We start from the raw sequence: 18,925 nt of genomic DNA, 5'->3' as shown, positions 1-18,925 counted from the left end.
TCACAGTGTGCGCGTGTTTATGCGAGTCCTCCTGCAGTGAAACAGATGTATCATGCACACCAGTCAGTGTGAACAGAAATTTAACTGATGAATAAGTTTTTAAATATGACTCATGCAGTTTATGAAAAAAAACTTGCTTTACAGAAGTTATATTTATTGAATTAATTTAAATCTATCAACTCAAAAGTCAATACTTCTTTTGTATTTGAGAGAAGACATCGCAAACTAGATTTTAAATCTAAATATATAATTTTCCAAAATTTAGAATATATGTCCCAGTCACTTATTAAATGATTTAATACACAAACTTTAAAAGTCACACAAACTAAAGAGTTAATATTAACAAAAATGCCCATTGTTCTAGAACACTGTATAAAGATGCTGCTTTTGGTAATCTTGTTATTTGACGTGTTAGGGTAACTGGGTCGGTGTTGCTTATGACATTTTTTTAATATCAGTAATATAGTATAGTATGGCAGTTTCTGATTTGCAAGGATTCACAGCATCCACATTTTTAGTGGGGCACTTTCTGAACCAGAATCCATCCAACAAACTACAAAATAAACCATTAAAATGAATCTTTTGATTATTCTAATTTGGCTCTCACTTGTGTTGAGTTTAATGAGACCGTTATCATGAATAGAGACATTGAGCAGACCGTACCCACAGTCGACTCTTGACCACACCACGTTTTTTTCCTCACCGTAAGTCAGTTGAGATACTTGGCATGTAGTGCCCATGGGACCAGACTCTTCCTGTGGGAGCCCTTGGGAAGGGACTTGTGTGATAACATGACATGTGAACCAGCACTGTATGGACACGATAAGGATTCATCCGATGCAGCGTCTACCAAACAGACAGGGGAAGTGGTGATAAGAGGGCGGCTTTGCGTTTGATCCATTTGCCGGTGGCGAGGTTTGGAGTAGACTCTAAACAGATTCTCATCAGACTTCCCGTTATGTCATTTCTCAGGGTCATAAGTGCAGCTTTGGGAACTCACTTCCACTTACCAATTAAAGGACGTCAGACGAAACGTTAATGTGGGCTTTTTGAATAGCTCACAAAATAGTGTTTGGTTTCAGATTCTTGTACTGCATTCATACTTCCAATGGAAAATGAAAAAAGTTGATATATGAGCTATTTTTTGGAGATGTAATTCAAATTTCTGAATTCTAATAAATGAAAACATCCAGCCTCTGTTGAAGTATTTACATTATCTTGTAGACTTCTCTATGTGAGGCTAAGATGACCTCAGTGTGGTCTACACTACGTAGTGTCGTCAGGTGAAAAAGTAGAGACATTATGTGAATGATTACATATTTAAAAATCATTTCTGAATGTTAACACAATATCTCTGATATGAATGAGAAGTTGTACTTTAGCACTTATTGGTTATTTGTGAAGAACATTAAAAGGGAAGCACTGACTGTGTGTAGTTGACAGGCTATGAATGATTGTTTGAGTCAGTGAGAGACAGTTTCCTCCTTTGGTGATGAACCCACCATTAGACAACGGGCCACTAGATGGCGGTAGCACACACGCATTGCTTTTTAAGCATCAACTGAGTTAGATGTGTCGTACTTATGACTAATTTGGAGAATTTACCTTGGTTGTTTCCATGACCAGATTAAGCTGCTTGGGGTCCCTTGAGCTAAAATGAGTTGCTTGGTGCCTATCAACTCCCCCGGTCAACCCCTTCCTTGTGCACTGTAACAGTATTTATATGCAAGCGTAGTACAGCCTCAGACTTGCTGTGTGGTCATTTGTAAATTTGTAATATGCATCATGTAAGTATAAAATGTAAGACTTTGACAGGGCCTCAAAATCAGGTAATATAGCAGGACTCACCTTATGATCATTCCTATGCAAGTGAATAGTGTAGTTTAGTGGTGTGTATGATACTCTCATATTACCAGACAAAATTACAATAAATCATATTGACTCGTGCTTTTTGGGTGCCTGGGCAATACCTGTACAATACAATGTCATCCTAAACAAAAGCAACAAATTCCACCTTTATTGTCTTAACTTATATTACTGTGATACTTATTCAATGCACATTTTAGGCCCTTTGGTGTTTTGTGTACAAAATAACATGAAAAAATCCAAAGCACGAGTACAATATAAAGTAATCTAATAAATGACACAATGCTGCAACTGTAGAAATATATCAGCCCTTCTGAACAGCACTTTGTTTTTTAACATCAAACTTGATTAGATTTTACTGTAGGTAACCCTCTAAGTTAAAAATGAATGTTCAAATATGCTAAAATGCCATCAAAACAAAGATCTCTCTTTGTTTTGGACAGTCAGCAGCCATTTTAAAATGTCTTGGTCAAACTCATGTGTTGCTGCTACTATACTACAACATGTAGGCAAGTTCAGCTTAAAGTGCTTTTATAATGACGTCTCTACATAATATACTGAAACTATGCAAGAGAATGTAATAAAGAGCATTACATCATTAGTCTAGTTTAGTTTAGTTTAGCCTTGATCAAATGCAGTGCCTCTCTTCTTTCACTTGTCTGTGCTGGTGCACTGTCACACACAGCTTTAGTGCTATAGCAGCCCAGGGCATCATAGTGTTATGAACCTTTAATGATGCACATTAAAGAGCGAATCTGTCTTAGTGGGCGACCAAAAGAGAGCAAAACGGCGCCTTTGGAAATGTTGCATTTGCCATTCTGTTTATGACACCTATTTCTCTTCCATTAGGTTGCAGATATTGAGAAACAGCCCTAATAAGAAAGTACAAATGCTGGGTTCTGACTTCAATTATACAGCTATGAGTTGTAAAAATGGTCGTTATGTAGGCGGTAGATCAACTGCCTCATTGTGCTGTATGTCTTCTCTTCTTTATTTAAGGTCTCAACAACATTTTAGGCTTCACTTTAACACAGCAGAGATGCACCATGTTTACTCAGTGAGTCATCGCAGACATCCTATCATTTTCGGGGGACTGTACAGTCTGAGCATGACACTGAGAATGGCTCACGCGTATGCATCCCTAGTGTAGATGCATTCCATGCAGACGTGAAAATCATTGCATTTGCCTTTTGAAATCTGAGATGTTGAGACAAAACACATTTCCAATCTCTTTAGTAGAGTGCAGCTATATCAGATTGGTGACTGCTATTATTAATTTGATTACCATCTTACGTTTGATAGCACATGAAGGGGAATAATGGGAGTAATGGTGAGAGGAAAATGCAATCTGGATGTCAGACAAGCACAAGCAAGCTGATCCTTCAAAACATTACTGGCCACAACGTATTGATTTTTCATTCCTCACAATATCCCCTTGCCGTTAATAGCATTTACACCAGAGTATCAATGTTTCAAGGAGGCCTCCCCTCCCCTTACAGTGCTGCCGGGATCTTCCAACCCACCAAGAGGGCACACTTGATGCTTGCCCTCCATTAGCTCCAGTTGCGGGTTTCTACCTGAGAGAGAAGACATGGAAATTGACAATTTAGGCAAACATGAAATTGGCTTTAGCAGCAGTTTGGACCAAAAAACAGAGCAGCAGAGGTGAGTCCAATGCTGTTTCTCTTCTTTATTTTCCCACGAACTCCAAAATGATTGAAAACAGAAACGTTCAATGATGAGCATTTTCCGATTAGGATTGATGTTCCACACCAATTTATATCATATTTTGCAGAAATTGGCGTAGCAAATTAAATCTACTGCACCAGCATAGACTGTGGACTTTAGGTTGAAAGTGGATATGTGACATTCCAACTATATGAAATGCATTTCAAAAGACATTTATTTTGTTTAGGACTGAGGTACTGTATAAATACTTCACTAAAACTGAACTACAACTATGTTTAACTCTAACTATTAAAAAAAAAATGCAGCAAAAAATAAATATTGCTTCTTTTTTTTAGGACTGGGGTATTAAAACGAATAAAATTAACTAAGTTCCGTGAAATGATTCCTATTTTAAATGATAGTTGTCATCTGTATTATTAGATGACTGAAATCTAAAATATTTTCCATTCTACCATGATAACATGCAAAAAAAAACAATTATCTTGCATATCGTCAGGCTAATAATTATCGTAATCCATGGCATTACAAATGATGCGTGTCCTCACAGATGCTGGCTGATAAGCTTGGAGCCCTGCAGCCTGCAGCAACGCAGTGCCTCTGATTCAAGTGACAACATCGGCTTGGTGACCTTAGCAGCTTTCCATGGGCACATTGATTTTTTTCCCACATTACAGATAATTGCTGGATGCTGTGAAATCTATCCTCCCAGGCCAGCAGGGAGGAGCTTCTGCAGCGCGTTGACACGAGAGAGAAGCTATCTGATTTGAGGAATGTGATATCCTGCAATCTCATTGACTGCGATTGACTTCTGTGTACTTCCTGTCTATGGCATTAGTAGCTATATTTACGAGTTGTTATAATGCTTGTTGGGGTTTTTAGTGTTCTATTTTCCTGAAAGTTAATTGTGACCAATAATATAAATATAAATAAATGTATGATATGATATTCACATATATATATATATATATATATATTATAAATGCTATTCTGAAAAAGTTTCTTTAAGTATTGCACTTTCATGTTGTTGGATTTAAAAAGCAGGAACACCTGTCACGCTTTAATGAGAATAATTGCTTTGTCCAACTCTGTTATTGACTTTCCAGCTTGCTTAATTCATTATGATTAATGACCTATTGGCATTCTTTGTGATGGCAAAAAAAAGATAATTGTCCCGATTCAAATTTGCAGCCAAATAGTTGAAATCACATTATTGTAATGAATGCAGTCGGCGGCTTTTACAAATACATCTGTAACCTTTAGTGAGGGCCAAGAAGTAGCTCTTACTGTATTAATATGAGTTTTCCTGTTCTGCATGGAGCAAATCTCATCATTTTATGCAAATGACTGCATCTTCTGTTTGTTCTGCTCCATAAAGTAATGAAAAATTCACTTCCTGCCAGTTATTATGTGAGGCACATATTTGCTTTAATAGACTGAAAATGAACTTGTATCTTTTGCATGTGGAAGTAGCTGCATGTCTTTCACTTTTGCTTATTTGTTTCAGTCATTATTTATTGGTTATTTTAGAGCTTTGGGATGTTTTTGTTACATTTGTTTGTGTATTTTACTAATTCATCAGAAATTGAAATGGCGTGTAGCCGTTTTATAAGCTGTCGGACCAACTTGAAAAGAAGCATGCAGTGTCACATTGTTGGAAGGAAACACATGAGCCATCACTCACGCACAGTGGACAGCACATTAAATCAGATGAGTCTAAGAACACACACTGCCTATCACCACCATCTTATGTCGTCACTGTTTTGACCCTAAAAGAAACATGCTAAATGTGATTCTCGGTCTTGTCACACTGTGCAGGGTTATTTCACTGTGAACATCCCCCATCTCCGCTCTAAGTGGTGCGACCTGTGTGTCACGGAAAAACAGGCCACTGATGCAGCGCGCTGTGTCCCAGGGGCGAGTGTTAGACCACATGATTGGATGGATTCATGTGCAGTATATACCTCACAGAAAGGTCTGCTTTTGTCTAACCTCACACAGCGCTCCATTGTGGCCATATGGCCATGCACAGCCACTGCATATGCACGCCATTTGCACAGTGTACAAAATACCGAAACACGTTCACGAATAGCACGTTACTGTATATGGCAAGGAATGTTGTGATGAGAAGCACTGTCTTAGTTGTTATGCGAAGCTGAACTTTCAGTTGTCATAGGCATGGGGATGTGTTATGCAAGCAGTTCTAGTTGCTTGCAGAGGCAAAGACACGTGCCTTGCTTCATAACTAATGGAAGGCTGTGTATGCCATTCATGCATCAGAGAGTCTGCATGGTATAATCCAGCATGAATTATTATGATGTTAAAATGCCATGGCTTTATGGGAGAATGCCCTAAAAATAACTAAAAACAATACTTGATAAAAAATATCAAATATACTGTATTTATTAAATTAGAAATACAGAACGACAAGCTGCATTATATGACAATAGATTATGAGCTATTATGAATAATAAAATAATACCTGATGCTAGTATAACATTTAGGTTAAGGTCTAATTCTGTGGTTTATATAGGATTTAGGTTTGGCTCTGTTAAGGATGACAGTTGGCAGGCAGATAGTGATAGAGTTTGGATTACGGTTGAAGCTTAATTTTTAAGCTCTTCATGGATGATAAAAACACATGGCCTTTCCAAATGCATCGTACAGGGATCGGATTAATATTTCAGATACTGCAATTTGTTTGTGTACTGAAATGTTGTAAATAATACCTTCAAGTTAAAACTCTCAACAACAAACACTCAAATATGTTTTAACTCCCTTGCTATGACTATGAAATATGAAAACACCACAGGTGAATTTGGTTGTTTTTTGAACGTTTTCCCTGACACCCTTGCTCATTGAGGCAGCCTGAACCAGCACAGCAACCCATTGGAGTCCAGCTGTTCAGCATTGATCCCTCTGTGTTTTGTGATGCACTGGCCCGGAATGTGATGTTATTTCATTACTGAGGCAGAGGCGACAAGCTCGGTCTCCTCCCCCAGGGCATCGGCCACTCACTTGGACAGGCCCACTGTATGTAATCATAACTGAATGACTTAGTCAGACAAGCTCAGTTGCCTATGGAAAGTCCAAATCAAGCGGGGAGAAACTTCCGAGTCAGGAGGAAGGACGGGAACACACATCAGTGAAAGAGGCTTGAAAGGCCTGGACAGGAAAAACAGAAACAAGTATACTGCATTAAAGACCTGTCATCAGCAATGGACCCAGACGACAACGAACTCGGCATCTTCACTGTCATTCAGTGAGTAGTGTGCTGCGGATTGATATTCTGTGCTTACTTTATAGTTCAGTCAGAGCTGATTATATCTCTAAGGATGAGCGTACTGATGGTAGTTATTGCACAAAAAGTTTGGATTGTTAAGAACTTCTATGTATTGGAAGGTAACAGAGACACTTCAGCTTTTCACTTTGTTTGCCATTTTTAAGCATTAATGATTGACTCAGTTAAGGCTTTTGAAAAACCAAGACTTGATTTTGTGTTTGTTGTTGTGACTGACGGTCGTGGGTTACCCAACATAGTCTTTACCATTGCATCGCAGTAATGATGTACTGTGCGTTCCTGATTGTCAATGTTGTTTTTTTGAGATCCACTGCCTTCTTCAAAATATTTTGTGTTAACAATTTTCACAATAACTCTTTCTTTTATATCTTCATACCTGAGTGACAATAGCATGCTGAAACCAATGTTTGACTCTTTCATAGCTCCATTTTGACACGTCATGGCAGGAACAGCACAGCTGTAATTAATAACTGTTGCTGAGGGCAATCAATAACTATATTAGCACCTGTGTTTAGTCGGCTATATCAAGTAAAAATGTCTGCTGTGAAGATGGCCTGTATGGCTGTATTCTGATAGAGCAACAAATCCCAAGTTTGCATTTAGTGTAAATTAATTACACGTGTAGCAAGTTCATAGTCAGGAGAAGGAGAGTGTTCTGGAGCTGCAACAATTAGTTAGGTTAATCAATTTTCAAAACATTTTCAAAAAAGTATTTTGCAATTTGTATTTTCAAGCAAAAATAGCAACATTAGCTGTTTTTAGCCTCTCAAATAGGAAAAAATATCGAAAATTTGACTGTTGGTCAGACAAAGTCTGTGAAACTTGGCGGGACATTTTTCATTATACGCTGACATTTTTGTGTGAGTGATTTATTAATTAATTAATCAACAGATTCATTTATAATGAAAGTAATCATTAGTTGCAGCCCTATGAAGTTTATAGTGCTGTGATGGACTGGCTAGTGTTCATGGTGTACCCGGCCTCCTGCCCAGTGCATGCTGGGTAGAGGCTTGAGTCCGGCGCAACCGTGAACAGGATAAGCGGATGTATGCAGGTTGAATGTACCAGACGTGACCTGCCAATGACTCGCATAACATTGTTTAATATACTTGACATGTGCGCCAGCCGTACAGAACTAAAGGTGTCAAATATCACGGCAGTATCCCCATTATGTTGGGGATTTTTATTTTTTTTTACTTTATCAGCAGGTGTAGTGAAACTGGCAAATCAAATCCAGAATCTTTTCAAGGCATAGCATAACTTAGCCAGGTAACACTTCACTTCTTACCCCAATTACTCACACCACTGAATATTCATGGTAAAATAGCGTTCAGATCTTTAAACTCCCCACTAAAGGCTGTTTAATTCACAGAATAAATCAACCGCTGCAGAGGCATAATTAGTGTCGCACTAACAGATCGGGAAAGTTCAGGTACTGAGGTGGCTCATCATGTTGACAAACTCACACAAACAAATAAAATGCGGATGACACAGTTAAATGTGGTGTCGGAGGGCAGTTTGTGGCCGCTGGCACAACTCTGATGGAGGTCCAGGGGCCACTAATGCTAAGTTGGGATCAGAGAGCGGTGAAAGCTACAAAGACACATAAGCTCCTACTGCACTGAAGTCCATAATGCTGCCCAATGTGCAGTGTAACACTTTATGTGAAAACATGGTCTCACAGTCCTTTTCTGTTGACTGTTTTATTTAATGCTTTAAATATGCTTTAATTCAGAGCACTGACTGCATTTGTGCCCTTGATATCCAGCATGGTTAGCAATTTACGCAAAGTGGTTATGCGCTGTTCATTTTAGCTTTAAAAGGCAAGCAACATGGTCCAAAGGCATGGACTTGCAAAATCTGAGCACTGCTAGGCTTTAAGTGGCCAAGTGTGCCAGAATGACTGAAATCAGCTGTTTTAAAGGGGACTCGGAGAGAGAGAGACGAGAGTTAGGGATCGGCAGGGCAGCTGGGTTTTATCGGTCAAAGCTTCAGCCATAGTCTCCTTAGATCACGCTTCTCTCTGACCCTAATATCCCCTGCCAGTCATGTTGGCCTCTGGGCCACAAGCCCAAATGGACAAACATAACTGTCCAAAATACGCTGAGTCTCTCAGTCCTCCGCCACAGGACACCACGATTGCATTTGAAGCTAATTGTCAGACATGTTCCTCGCTCATCAGCGCATCATTGATGTCTTGTGTGTACTCCGCAAAAAAAAGATTGCCTGTTCCCTTCAAGAGATGTATCATCAGCGGAACTGTTTCAGAATGTGATTAACATAATGATTCTCTCCATTTCCTTTTTTTTTTAAACAATTGAACAAATCGCTCTTCGCAGGTTCAGAGATTTGAAGTAAAAACTTGAAACCTGTCAGAGCAAATCGCGAGCTTCACCTTTTTACCCATCTAGTTGCATCTTTTCTATGGCAGAAAACAAATCTGAGCCTGAGTGGAAGTGACAACATTCTTTATTGCATGTATCACTCTCAGCAAAGGCACATTGACTCACCCTGCAGAGCCTTACAAGTTGTGGCATTTTAATATGGGGTGGTTGTTATTCGACTGTGGAAGCAGTAACACATCTTAGCTTAAAATTCCTCAACTAGTATTTGTACTTTACGTATTTGTATTTATTTATCCATTACTGCCTGACATTTTTATTGATTAGTGTTTATTATTCTGTCAAGGCCCCAGCGGAGATTCACACTGAATATAAATAAGGGGGGGATATCACCTTTTACCCTTTTTAAGTTGTATAATTTTGACTCTACCGTGGTGTGAATGAACAAGTAGAGTACTATTTGTCTCCACAGTTTATTGCCATTTTGAGCTGTATTTATTGATGACAGTATATAGCTGTATTCAACCAGCTTCGTCGAGCTGTGTGTTTTATGTCGGCACATCACAGAGCAGGATAACAAAGTAAATTGTCTGTATGAAGTTCCTGTTTATCAAAGCCGTCTGATCCACCTGAAGAAGTGTTAAGCCTCCTTGGATGAGACACAAGGCTAATTGGCTGTTGGTGGTTTTCGACAGAGGTGCCTCACATCTGGTGTTTGATTTATGTCGGGGGATTCTTCCTCTTTGAGATAATAGACACGTGGTAATTCTTCATATGGAGATGGGGCTGAAATTGGAAGTTACCAAGCTACCATTTTGCAGAATTATGTCTGGTTTTACATTTTCAGGATCCTCTTGCTCATCTATCAGTGTACCATCAACCCTGACATGAAATAAGAACTCTCAAACTAATTTAAAATTGCACTACATCTTGAACTAGATGGAGAAAGATAAGAACATGTATGAGGATGTATTTCAATCTAAAAAATAATATCACTATTAGATACTTAAAGCATCCATTAACATGCAGCTGACTAATTGAAGCCCCCATCTTCTCCCCTCTGGACTTTGACTAATCACACAAATCGTATTATCTACTATGGAATTCTATTCTGCACGTAGCTATCCAACAACCCTGATCTTCTTTTGCCGCTTGTTGCATCAGCTCTGTGTTTGTTTGTGTTGGGTGGATTGCTAAAATGTTTGGAGGCCTCTCATGAATGCCCTCATTGAGGGGAAAGCATTTAGCAGCTGAACTGTTTTGAAAGGTTAAAACAAATGCAGTGTACAGTATGGGCACCCTAATGTGCAGCTGTGAGGCAGAGACCTCAGCTGGGGAGGGGGACACATTAGGTACTCTTGTCCCTCCAGCTGCTCTCACTGCCCCTCTGTCGCTGGTGCACTCACATTATGAGCACATCATGCAGCGTGTCTCGGTCATGTCATCTCTTTCATCCTGTTCAACCTTTTTCCTGCTTTCTGCAAGCACACCACATGGCTGGGGATTGATGAGGCTATAGCCTTTGGGGAATTCTTGGAGGCTGGTTGCATCCTTTAGTAGTAATTCTTGTGGCCCTTGCTACCATACACACACACGAAACCCTCTCGCATTCCTCTTCCCTCTCTCTTCCACTCTCATCTCCTACTACCATCGCCACCCCTGTCCCTCCCTCCCCTCTCTCTGCTCCTGGCTCTCTCTGCCTCTCTCCAAAGCTGTTGTTACTGTGCGGCTCCCGCACATCATTCCACCGCGATGGAAATTAAATGAAGGTGGCTTAACGCAGCTAACACAGGCATGCTTTGAAGGATGTAACCGGGGGAAGCTGCTCTGCCAGATCCTTTTCCATGGGCTGTGGATTTGCGCTGCTGAGGCGAGGACACAGCAATCACTCAGCCATGCAGAAGCCCAGACAACAGGACTAATCTCTCCACCTGACTTGTGGAAGCGCCACTTTTTTTCCTGAATTATTTATTCCTCGCTGCCAATGACAGTGTGGTACAATGGAGCCGGAGTGAAGTAGATAGTAAATTTGTAGCTTTGACTGCAGTCTGCAGCACACATGGATGTGTTCAGCTTTGTGAAGATGCCAAAGCTGTCAGGGTGAGTCCTATGGATGCTGCTATGTATTTGCCCGTCTGTGTTTGTTCTCTAGTAGGTGGTGTTTTGTGTCTTCACGTAGGTACAATTTAGAGAGTGACACAGGACTCACATGTGGAACTGGGGGATTAAAAATGCTGAGTTATTGATTGCTCAAGAGAGCAAGTTTGTGCAGTCATGTATGATGTGAAATGAATGAGCAAGTGAGGTAGATGGGAGTGGGGTTGGATGCAGAAGCGGATGCGGTTGATGCATCTAAACTGTCTGTATCTAAGTTCATAAACGTATTATACTGCAGACAGTAGTCATGGTTTCTTGCTCTATGTGGTGTCATGAAACCACACATGTTCTGACACACTACAGAGATAAACTGCAGTTGTTTCAGATTTTAAATCACTTCAGGCAATAGGGCCACGGGTGATGCTTACCAATTCACAGAAGCGGTGCGAGTCATTTTCAAACGTCGTATTTTGGTTGTATAATGACAACATATCTTCTTTACAATCGAGCTTGATCTTTCTTTGGTCATTAGAACGATTAAGTATTTATTCTCATCTAATATAAATCGTCAAGTTCACATTCATTCCTATGGCCAGAACAGGCGGATGAACACTTTGACGGAGAGGTTTTGAAAAATTGCAGTTTGACAATAAAATAGAAAGAAAAAAAAATACATTGAAGTTTACATTCTTATTCTTATGGCAACTTTGAGTGAAAGAAAGAACTGAAAATGCGGTTTGTGTGTTTTTTTGTTCTCTTTACAAGAAGCATTGCCAGGTATTTGGTATGTGAAGTATACGTTAAATGAACATTGAGGAATTAATTCATTGTCAGGGCAGACACCTCATGCACCCATGGGTCTGCTAGATTGAGTTGATCTGCCCCAGTGGACAGTAATCCTCCTCGGGGATTTGGCTCCATCAGAAACACCACAGACCGCTGGTGGTATGAACAGCTGATCATAAATGGGAATGAATAAATCAGATACTGTGTGTCACAAGAATGCACATTCAGTGCATTTCATTTAAATTATGAGTCATCAACAGACTGCGTTGGAATTTTTTTCATTTGACAAAAACAAAGACAAAGAATTACAGCAATTTACTGTAGAATTGAAGCATAATATTGCACATCAGTATTACGTTTCTTTCTTGCTTCCTTTTTTAACATTCCTGCAGTAAATCAAGCATGTAGCAGGAATTTTCCATCAGATGATAGGACTGTTGTTTTCCAGTGAGTATCCCTTCACGGCAGCATTTATGATGCGGCTCCCAGCGGACCACCAACGTCACTGACTCCCGTCACTGTTAATAATGCCCCAAAATGCTGTCCCTGATTATGAGTTACCACTGCACTGGTGTTTTTATTTTATTTTGCTTTCTCCCTCTAAGCTGCAAGCAAGAATTCAAGTCAGCAGAATGTTGTTTTGCTAAAGCTAAATAGAAACCCACTATGTATTTAGAGATGTACAAGAAAGGGAACGTTTACCCTCATTGTCTCTTCCTCCTACCTCCCAGATGTGTCTGCTGTCAGAGACAAAAGCACCCTCTTGCTTTCATTTACTTCATTGCTTGTTGTTTTTAAATCTAGCAAAAAATGTTTCTTTTGTTGAAAGATAACAAACTCTCACACTCTGTCTTCATGTATCTAAAAAGCAAGTTTGAGTCATTTGACCAAAGTAAAAACAGCTCTATTTTGATCTTTCAGTGTAGAACTTTGGCTTAACTAAGCTGGAAGTGCTGTTACACTTTAATACTTCCTGGTGTTAGAGATGGTTTGTCAACAAAAACATTGTGCATGAATATCAGGCATTAATGTAAATAGTGTCAATTACTACTCAATCTGCCTGACTCAATAGGGTTGCTAAACTGTGTGTATGTGTAGGTGATTAATAATAATTATAATACATTTCATTTGTATATCGCTTTAAAAGGTACTCAAAGGCACTTTACATGGTAAAAATAGAAACAATAAAAGCAATAGAAACAAAAGAGATGACATAACAGAAAGGATCACAAAAACATACATAATTAGCATCGCAGGTTAAAAGTAGATTTAAATCAGTTTTACTTGCATGGCATGCATTCAAAACAGGTCTGGCTTATTTGTTTTTCTGTGATGATGACAGCTATTTTAAGTCAGCATTATGTAATAGATAGCTGTGTTCATTAAATATTCTAGTGGAAACATCTTTCTGGATATGGTTGTGGTAATATGGATATGGTAGAACAGTTAAAGCTAATTTAGTTGAGCTGCATGACTTCCTTCCTGGCTGTGTTTTTCTGGAAAACAAAATCTATTATGCACGCCTTTGTTCGACATGTTTTCACTGCAAACTTTTTGCGCAGGAAATCAATGGTCTGGACACAAATTGATTAGCCTAAATGTTCATCAGAGTACAAAAAGACCAAAAGATCTGACATTCTTAGCAGTTCAAATCAGAGACTCTCAGGGACGAGTGGATCAGAAATGGCTCAGGGTCAGAAATGGGAGCCAGCTGGATGGTGGACGAGGTCTCAGGCAACCATTTAATTTGTTCTGTCCTTTAGAGCTTTTAGCATAAAAGCAGCGAGTAACACAATGAAGTGAAGGAGAATCCAAGTCAAGTTCAGTGCCCACAGGGTAAATTCATCACTATATTTGGTTGATGTTTTACATAGAGTACTGCGGAGCAAAGGAGGCCTGGGGAAAATGCAGAGTACTAATGAAATAATAATGAAAACACTGATGTCTTGCATTCTTTCTTTTTTTTTGTTTTTACATGTGGTCTAATGGGAAATGTATTGTGTATATTTGCATGCAATCGCACACATTCATTTCTGCAATCGGTGCTGCAGCAGGCTATCTGGTGTCTTGCTGTTTTACAGGTAAACTAGCTGCAGGTTCACTGTGAGGTTAACTTACACACGGTAAAGTATAGCAGGAGAATCATAGCGGGTGGCCAGCTTCCCAGATGCTGTTTCCTTCCCACCCCGAGGAGATTAACTAACCAAAACCCGTTCTATATAGAGGCACCGGAGAGCTGCTGAGGATAGTGCAGTTGCCCATGGCAACAATATCAGTGCTTCTAAAGACAAACACAGAAATACCATATTCAGTCAAAATAATGGGGAGAATAGACACTCTTAGTCTCAAGTGAGTGTTAGTACTAATTCTAATCACCCAGGCTGGTTTGATAGGGAAAGTGCTTTCTGGCATATCAGGAAAATACCGTGTTTCCTTCTCTGATGTCTAATAAACACAATGTAAAGTGGACAAAAAACTGTCACTGGTAGCATGAAATTGAGCAGTTTAGTGTTACTACATGGTCAGTGATATTTCTGAAATCACTACGCACAAAATAATTGCCGGATTGGATCGTGTTCTACTGTGCCGCCTGATGACCAAAGCATCAGAGCCGAGGTGGTGGTTGAAGAAGTCAAGCGGAGGGCAGATGTTTTCTGAAACAAAAGGCAGTGCGGTTTTTTTTTTTTCCATTAACAGGATGGAGGCGGTGTAAAAAGGAGTGGATGAATAAAGCCTTTAATCAGAGAGGTTCCTCTGTGTCTGAGCACTCCTCTGCTCTGCTCACTCCCTGGAGATGGTCATCTCATCTGCGTGTCTGGTCTCCACAGGTTTCATATCCAAACAGAATCACATTAGCGGTTTATCGCTGCATGAATGTCTCTGTTTCACTCAAGAGCACCGCGCGGCGTGTATTTAAAGTCACACTTGAAACCCTTCACTCCCTGTCACACAAGGAGAGTGGAAGAAATACGCTTCATTTGTATTCAACTTGGAGACGAGTCGGGTGTGTGTTCAGTGATTGGTAATAACGTAAACAGTGGGCTGGCGGGCGCAAAGATTATTACTGATTTCATATCCACAACATGCAGTGGAATCAAGAAATTCACAAAGATTTTAATTATTCTTTCTTTCATAAGTGTGTGTGTTGTGACAATGTGATTGTATTTAGTGTTTATCTGTGTTTGTATTCATGCAGAAGAAACAGTGCTGAATGTTAAACATGTGAAAATAGCCTGTTAACACAATCTCGATATTCAATCACACACATGACAAACTTTCTGCACTGGACGAGAAACAATGTGATGTTTGATTGATGATGGCATATGTAAAGGAAAATTGAAATTATGACGGCTCTCTGAACCTGTCTGGGATGTTTCTCTGTCTCTCGCCAAGTGCATTCTGGGAAGGAAATGCTGAGCCTGGTACTTTGTCGATGAGCACGTAAATGTAGGTAAAAATGTTGCTATACCGCTTGCAAATGAGAGTCATCTCTTCTCAAAGAAAACAACTTTCTGAACACCTCTTGAAAAATTACACTTGCTTAATAATTCTCAATATGCGTAATGGCAGGCATGTGGCACCAGAGTGTGGTTTCATATAGCCAACCCTCATGGAGATTGTCAATGTAAATTATTCAACCTAGTGTCTGTGTTGCAATGTGCTCTTCATAGCTGCGGCTTGTCTATGATGGATAGTTACTCCCTACTTTAACGTGATTTCAGCCTTCATAACACACCGGAATGCTTCTCTGTAACTAGCGTGTATTCAGAAAGCGAAAGTAAACTACTGTGATAAACCAAGGATCACATTGTTCATGCAATGTTTATGAAGGACTGAAAAGTGATCTTTTCCCCATCTTGCAGACAGTACAATTAAACTTATATCTTCCTCATTACTGATAAAGTTAGATGACAGACGCTACCACTGCACAAAAGGTCTTTCAATAAAATCGTGTGTCTTCTAAATTTAGATGATGCAACCTTGATGCTAGTTGCTGTGATAACAAAGGCTTATACTTACATATTTGCACTTGCAACTATGAGTCATTTTTCCTTTTTGTTGTTCATGACTGTTAAAGATTAAATTTAGTTGGTATTAGCTTCAGCTTGCTACGGAATAGTAAAGTAAGCAAAATTCAAACATATATATATATATATATATATATATATATATATATATATATATACATATAAAGAAGTCACTATTCATTTTGTAGTTTTAGTGCAATGTATCCTGAAAGAAATTACATTTGATTCCAACTTTTCGTTCTAATTGTCCTCCCTCTGACTCTTGGGTAACTGTTCATGAATTGTGTAGCATGGCTTGCCAACTTGACGCTCGATTACTTAGTCCGCTGCGACTGTGCAGGCATCATTTATTAATGCTAGCTGAGGATCGGTTTCACTGTCCACCAGTGCGAACCTTTTCAGCCTCTCTGTAAGTCGGAGTGCTGCGACTCAATGGCATAATGCACCACCCGCCTGCAGACAAAAGAAATCAAAGATCACAGACTGTGGCATTAATACAGACACATTGTTGCCGAGTGACAGAAAATGGAATTTGTGCAAATTTTCAGTTCGGAAAGATATTTTGAAGGCACAGCATCTAAAACTGTAAGTACAATATGCACGACTACATTGTAGACCTTTGGAGAAATGTCATTGCCAAAGATGTAACTCTGCAGAAATGCTCTCATTATAGAATAAAATTAATATGCTAAGATTCTATGAACTTTCATACATGAAACACTACTAAAATGTGTAAATCTGCGACATCAAACACTGCTCATGTTAACACGGCTGTAAGCTTTATCCCAAAGGCTGAAATGGAGGGCACAATAGGACCCATCTATGAGGTGAACATGGCTCCAAAAATGTCAGACAGTATCCAGCTGTGTCCACACACATCTTTTTGAGCTGCAGGAAATGTGTTCTAAATATACACCACCGAGGCCTGCTGCCAGCTAATGTACTGTAGGTCAAATAAATCCATATCCATGTGGAAACACTAATATCCACCAAACACACCATTGTGCTGGGAGAGAAAGAAAGATGACTTCCTGTGTTCAGAGCTCTTTAGACTTTAAATGTAGTTCACAAAAGAAAAACACAATTTTCAGCAACAGCATATGCCTTTTTTTTTTTAATGAATTTGTTTTGATTTAATGCGTCCAGTAGCATTTAGGTGTGTTTTGTTGAACCCAGAATACAGATCAGCTTAGGTTGCATTATTTTGTAACCAAATGCCTCACTCTTGCACTGAATAGCTTTAGAATAGTTTGTAACCTTTCTCTCAGCTCATACATTGTGTTGACGAGTTGGCAATATTTTATTAATACCTCGTGAACACACACACACACACACTAACACACAGTCTCATGCAGATACAAGCGCCCTGCACACAATTTATTATCATCGGTACAGTAACTGGGGAAATGTTTAGAGGGAAAGAAAGAGGAGCTTTGAATAATGAATGTGAAGAGCCCTGTTACACGGCAGACAAGCCTTTGAAGTGACATAACTTAACCAGTGTGCGAACAGAAAGACAAAGATAAAAGGAAGACAAGAAAGGGGGGAGCAGGCAAAAAGACAGAAGACATTTAGCCAATTACAGTTCTTCTAAATAGCTGCACTCTGCCAACATGTAGCACAGGGAAAAGGCTATGGAGAATTGTGTTTTGTTAGAATCAGAAAATCTTTTTTTTATTAAGAAAACCATCTTTCATACAATAGAGTTACGATTGTTATAGCTGCTTCTTTTCTCTGATGAACTTCATCAGATCGTCTCAGTATTGAGCAAATCAAATGACCACTTTCTAAAAAAAGTCCTCGGGGCTTCTTTTATAAATAATATGCTGACATCTAGAAATAAAACCATTTTCATGCCTCTCAAAGCACAAGATTGAGGCACGACAACTCCGCCTTTGTGTCGAGCTTACGTAATTAATTTGGTTTGTATTCACCGAGTGAACTGTGGCTATGGAACATTGTTCATCACGCTGGAATTAGACATCCTCTTATCACTTGAATTGCTTCATATCAGCCCATGACTAATTTATTTCTATTATGATTAAAATAACTCTATGACAAAAATATTATTTTTGTATTATTTTAGAGTGGGATTAATTGATTTATCATATAAACTCTGACCTTGTTATTCTAGGTGTTACGCATGGTTTTGAATGAAACCGCACGCTATGATATAAAGTTGATTAATGCTTAATTTCTCATCCCTTTCTTCCTCTGCAGCCACAGGACCAAATCCTCAGGCTGGCCGCCCCCTTCAGGGACCTGGAGTGCATCACAGGGACCCCCCAATGGATGGGACATGGGTACCAATAGAGAGGGGCGTGACTTCTACATCAAGTAAGTGCCCTGTGTTTAAAAAAAAACAGAAGGGGAGCTTTCTCTGTCCCAGATGTTTCAGACGCGTTACCAACCTGTGATTATTCCAGCCAAGTCACTGCCTCCACACTGTCTCCATCTGTGCGTTCAGAATACTGATTCTCTGTTCCCTCCACTGCTGCGCACACTCTGCCCCTGCCTACTCTCGCTCTCTCTCTCACACACCCACAACACTCCTCATGCAGTCTCCCAAATGCAGAAGAGGGCTTTTGAGAGTGTGTGCCCGCTGCCGCCGAGGAAGATATTCACCAGTGCGGGGACTTGTTTTGATCTGAGAGTCTGCACATCCCCCTGAGGATGCTGGGTTATAGTGTGTCATCAGCATAATTGATTCTTTGCAATTGGCACTTCTGGATATCTGTACAGGCAGGTAAAAGGAAACTCTGCACTGGTTGTCTGTTGTGTGCACATATTCTAATGTAGTGTTTTTGCTAATTGTATCT

The 18,925-nt window shown here is 39.6% G+C and overlaps 1 protein-coding gene across 5 annotated transcripts in view; it reads left to right on the top strand.

Moving 5' to 3' along the window:
- The first annotated feature begins 6,661 nt into the window (after window positions 1-6,661).
- Window positions 6,662-18,925, top strand: part of LOC116395486 (FERM and PDZ domain-containing protein 4-like) — a 31,040-nt gene continuing 18,776 nt past the window's right edge. For 2 of the 5 annotated variants that reach the window (XM_031869419.1, XM_031869417.1), the window contains exons 1-2: window positions 6,662-6,814; window positions 18,327-18,443. In XM_031869419.1, the coding sequence (XP_031725279.1) occupies window positions 6,771-6,814; window positions 18,327-18,443 (161 nt within the window). In that variant the 5' untranslated portion in view covers window positions 6,662-6,770. The other 3 variants (XM_031869421.1, XM_031869418.1, XM_031869422.1) reach the window with 2 other exon arrangements.

Source organism: Anarrhichthys ocellatus, unplaced genomic scaffold (genome assembly GCF_004355925.1).
Source record: "Anarrhichthys ocellatus isolate YVR2014 unplaced genomic scaffold, GSC_Weel_1.0 scaffold47, whole genome shotgun sequence".
NCBI classification, from domain to species: Eukaryota; Metazoa; Chordata; class Actinopteri; order Perciformes; family Anarhichadidae; genus Anarrhichthys; species Anarrhichthys ocellatus.
The sequence above is the reverse complement of the archived record's forward strand: the minus strand, read 5'-3'. Positions and strand labels throughout refer to the sequence as shown.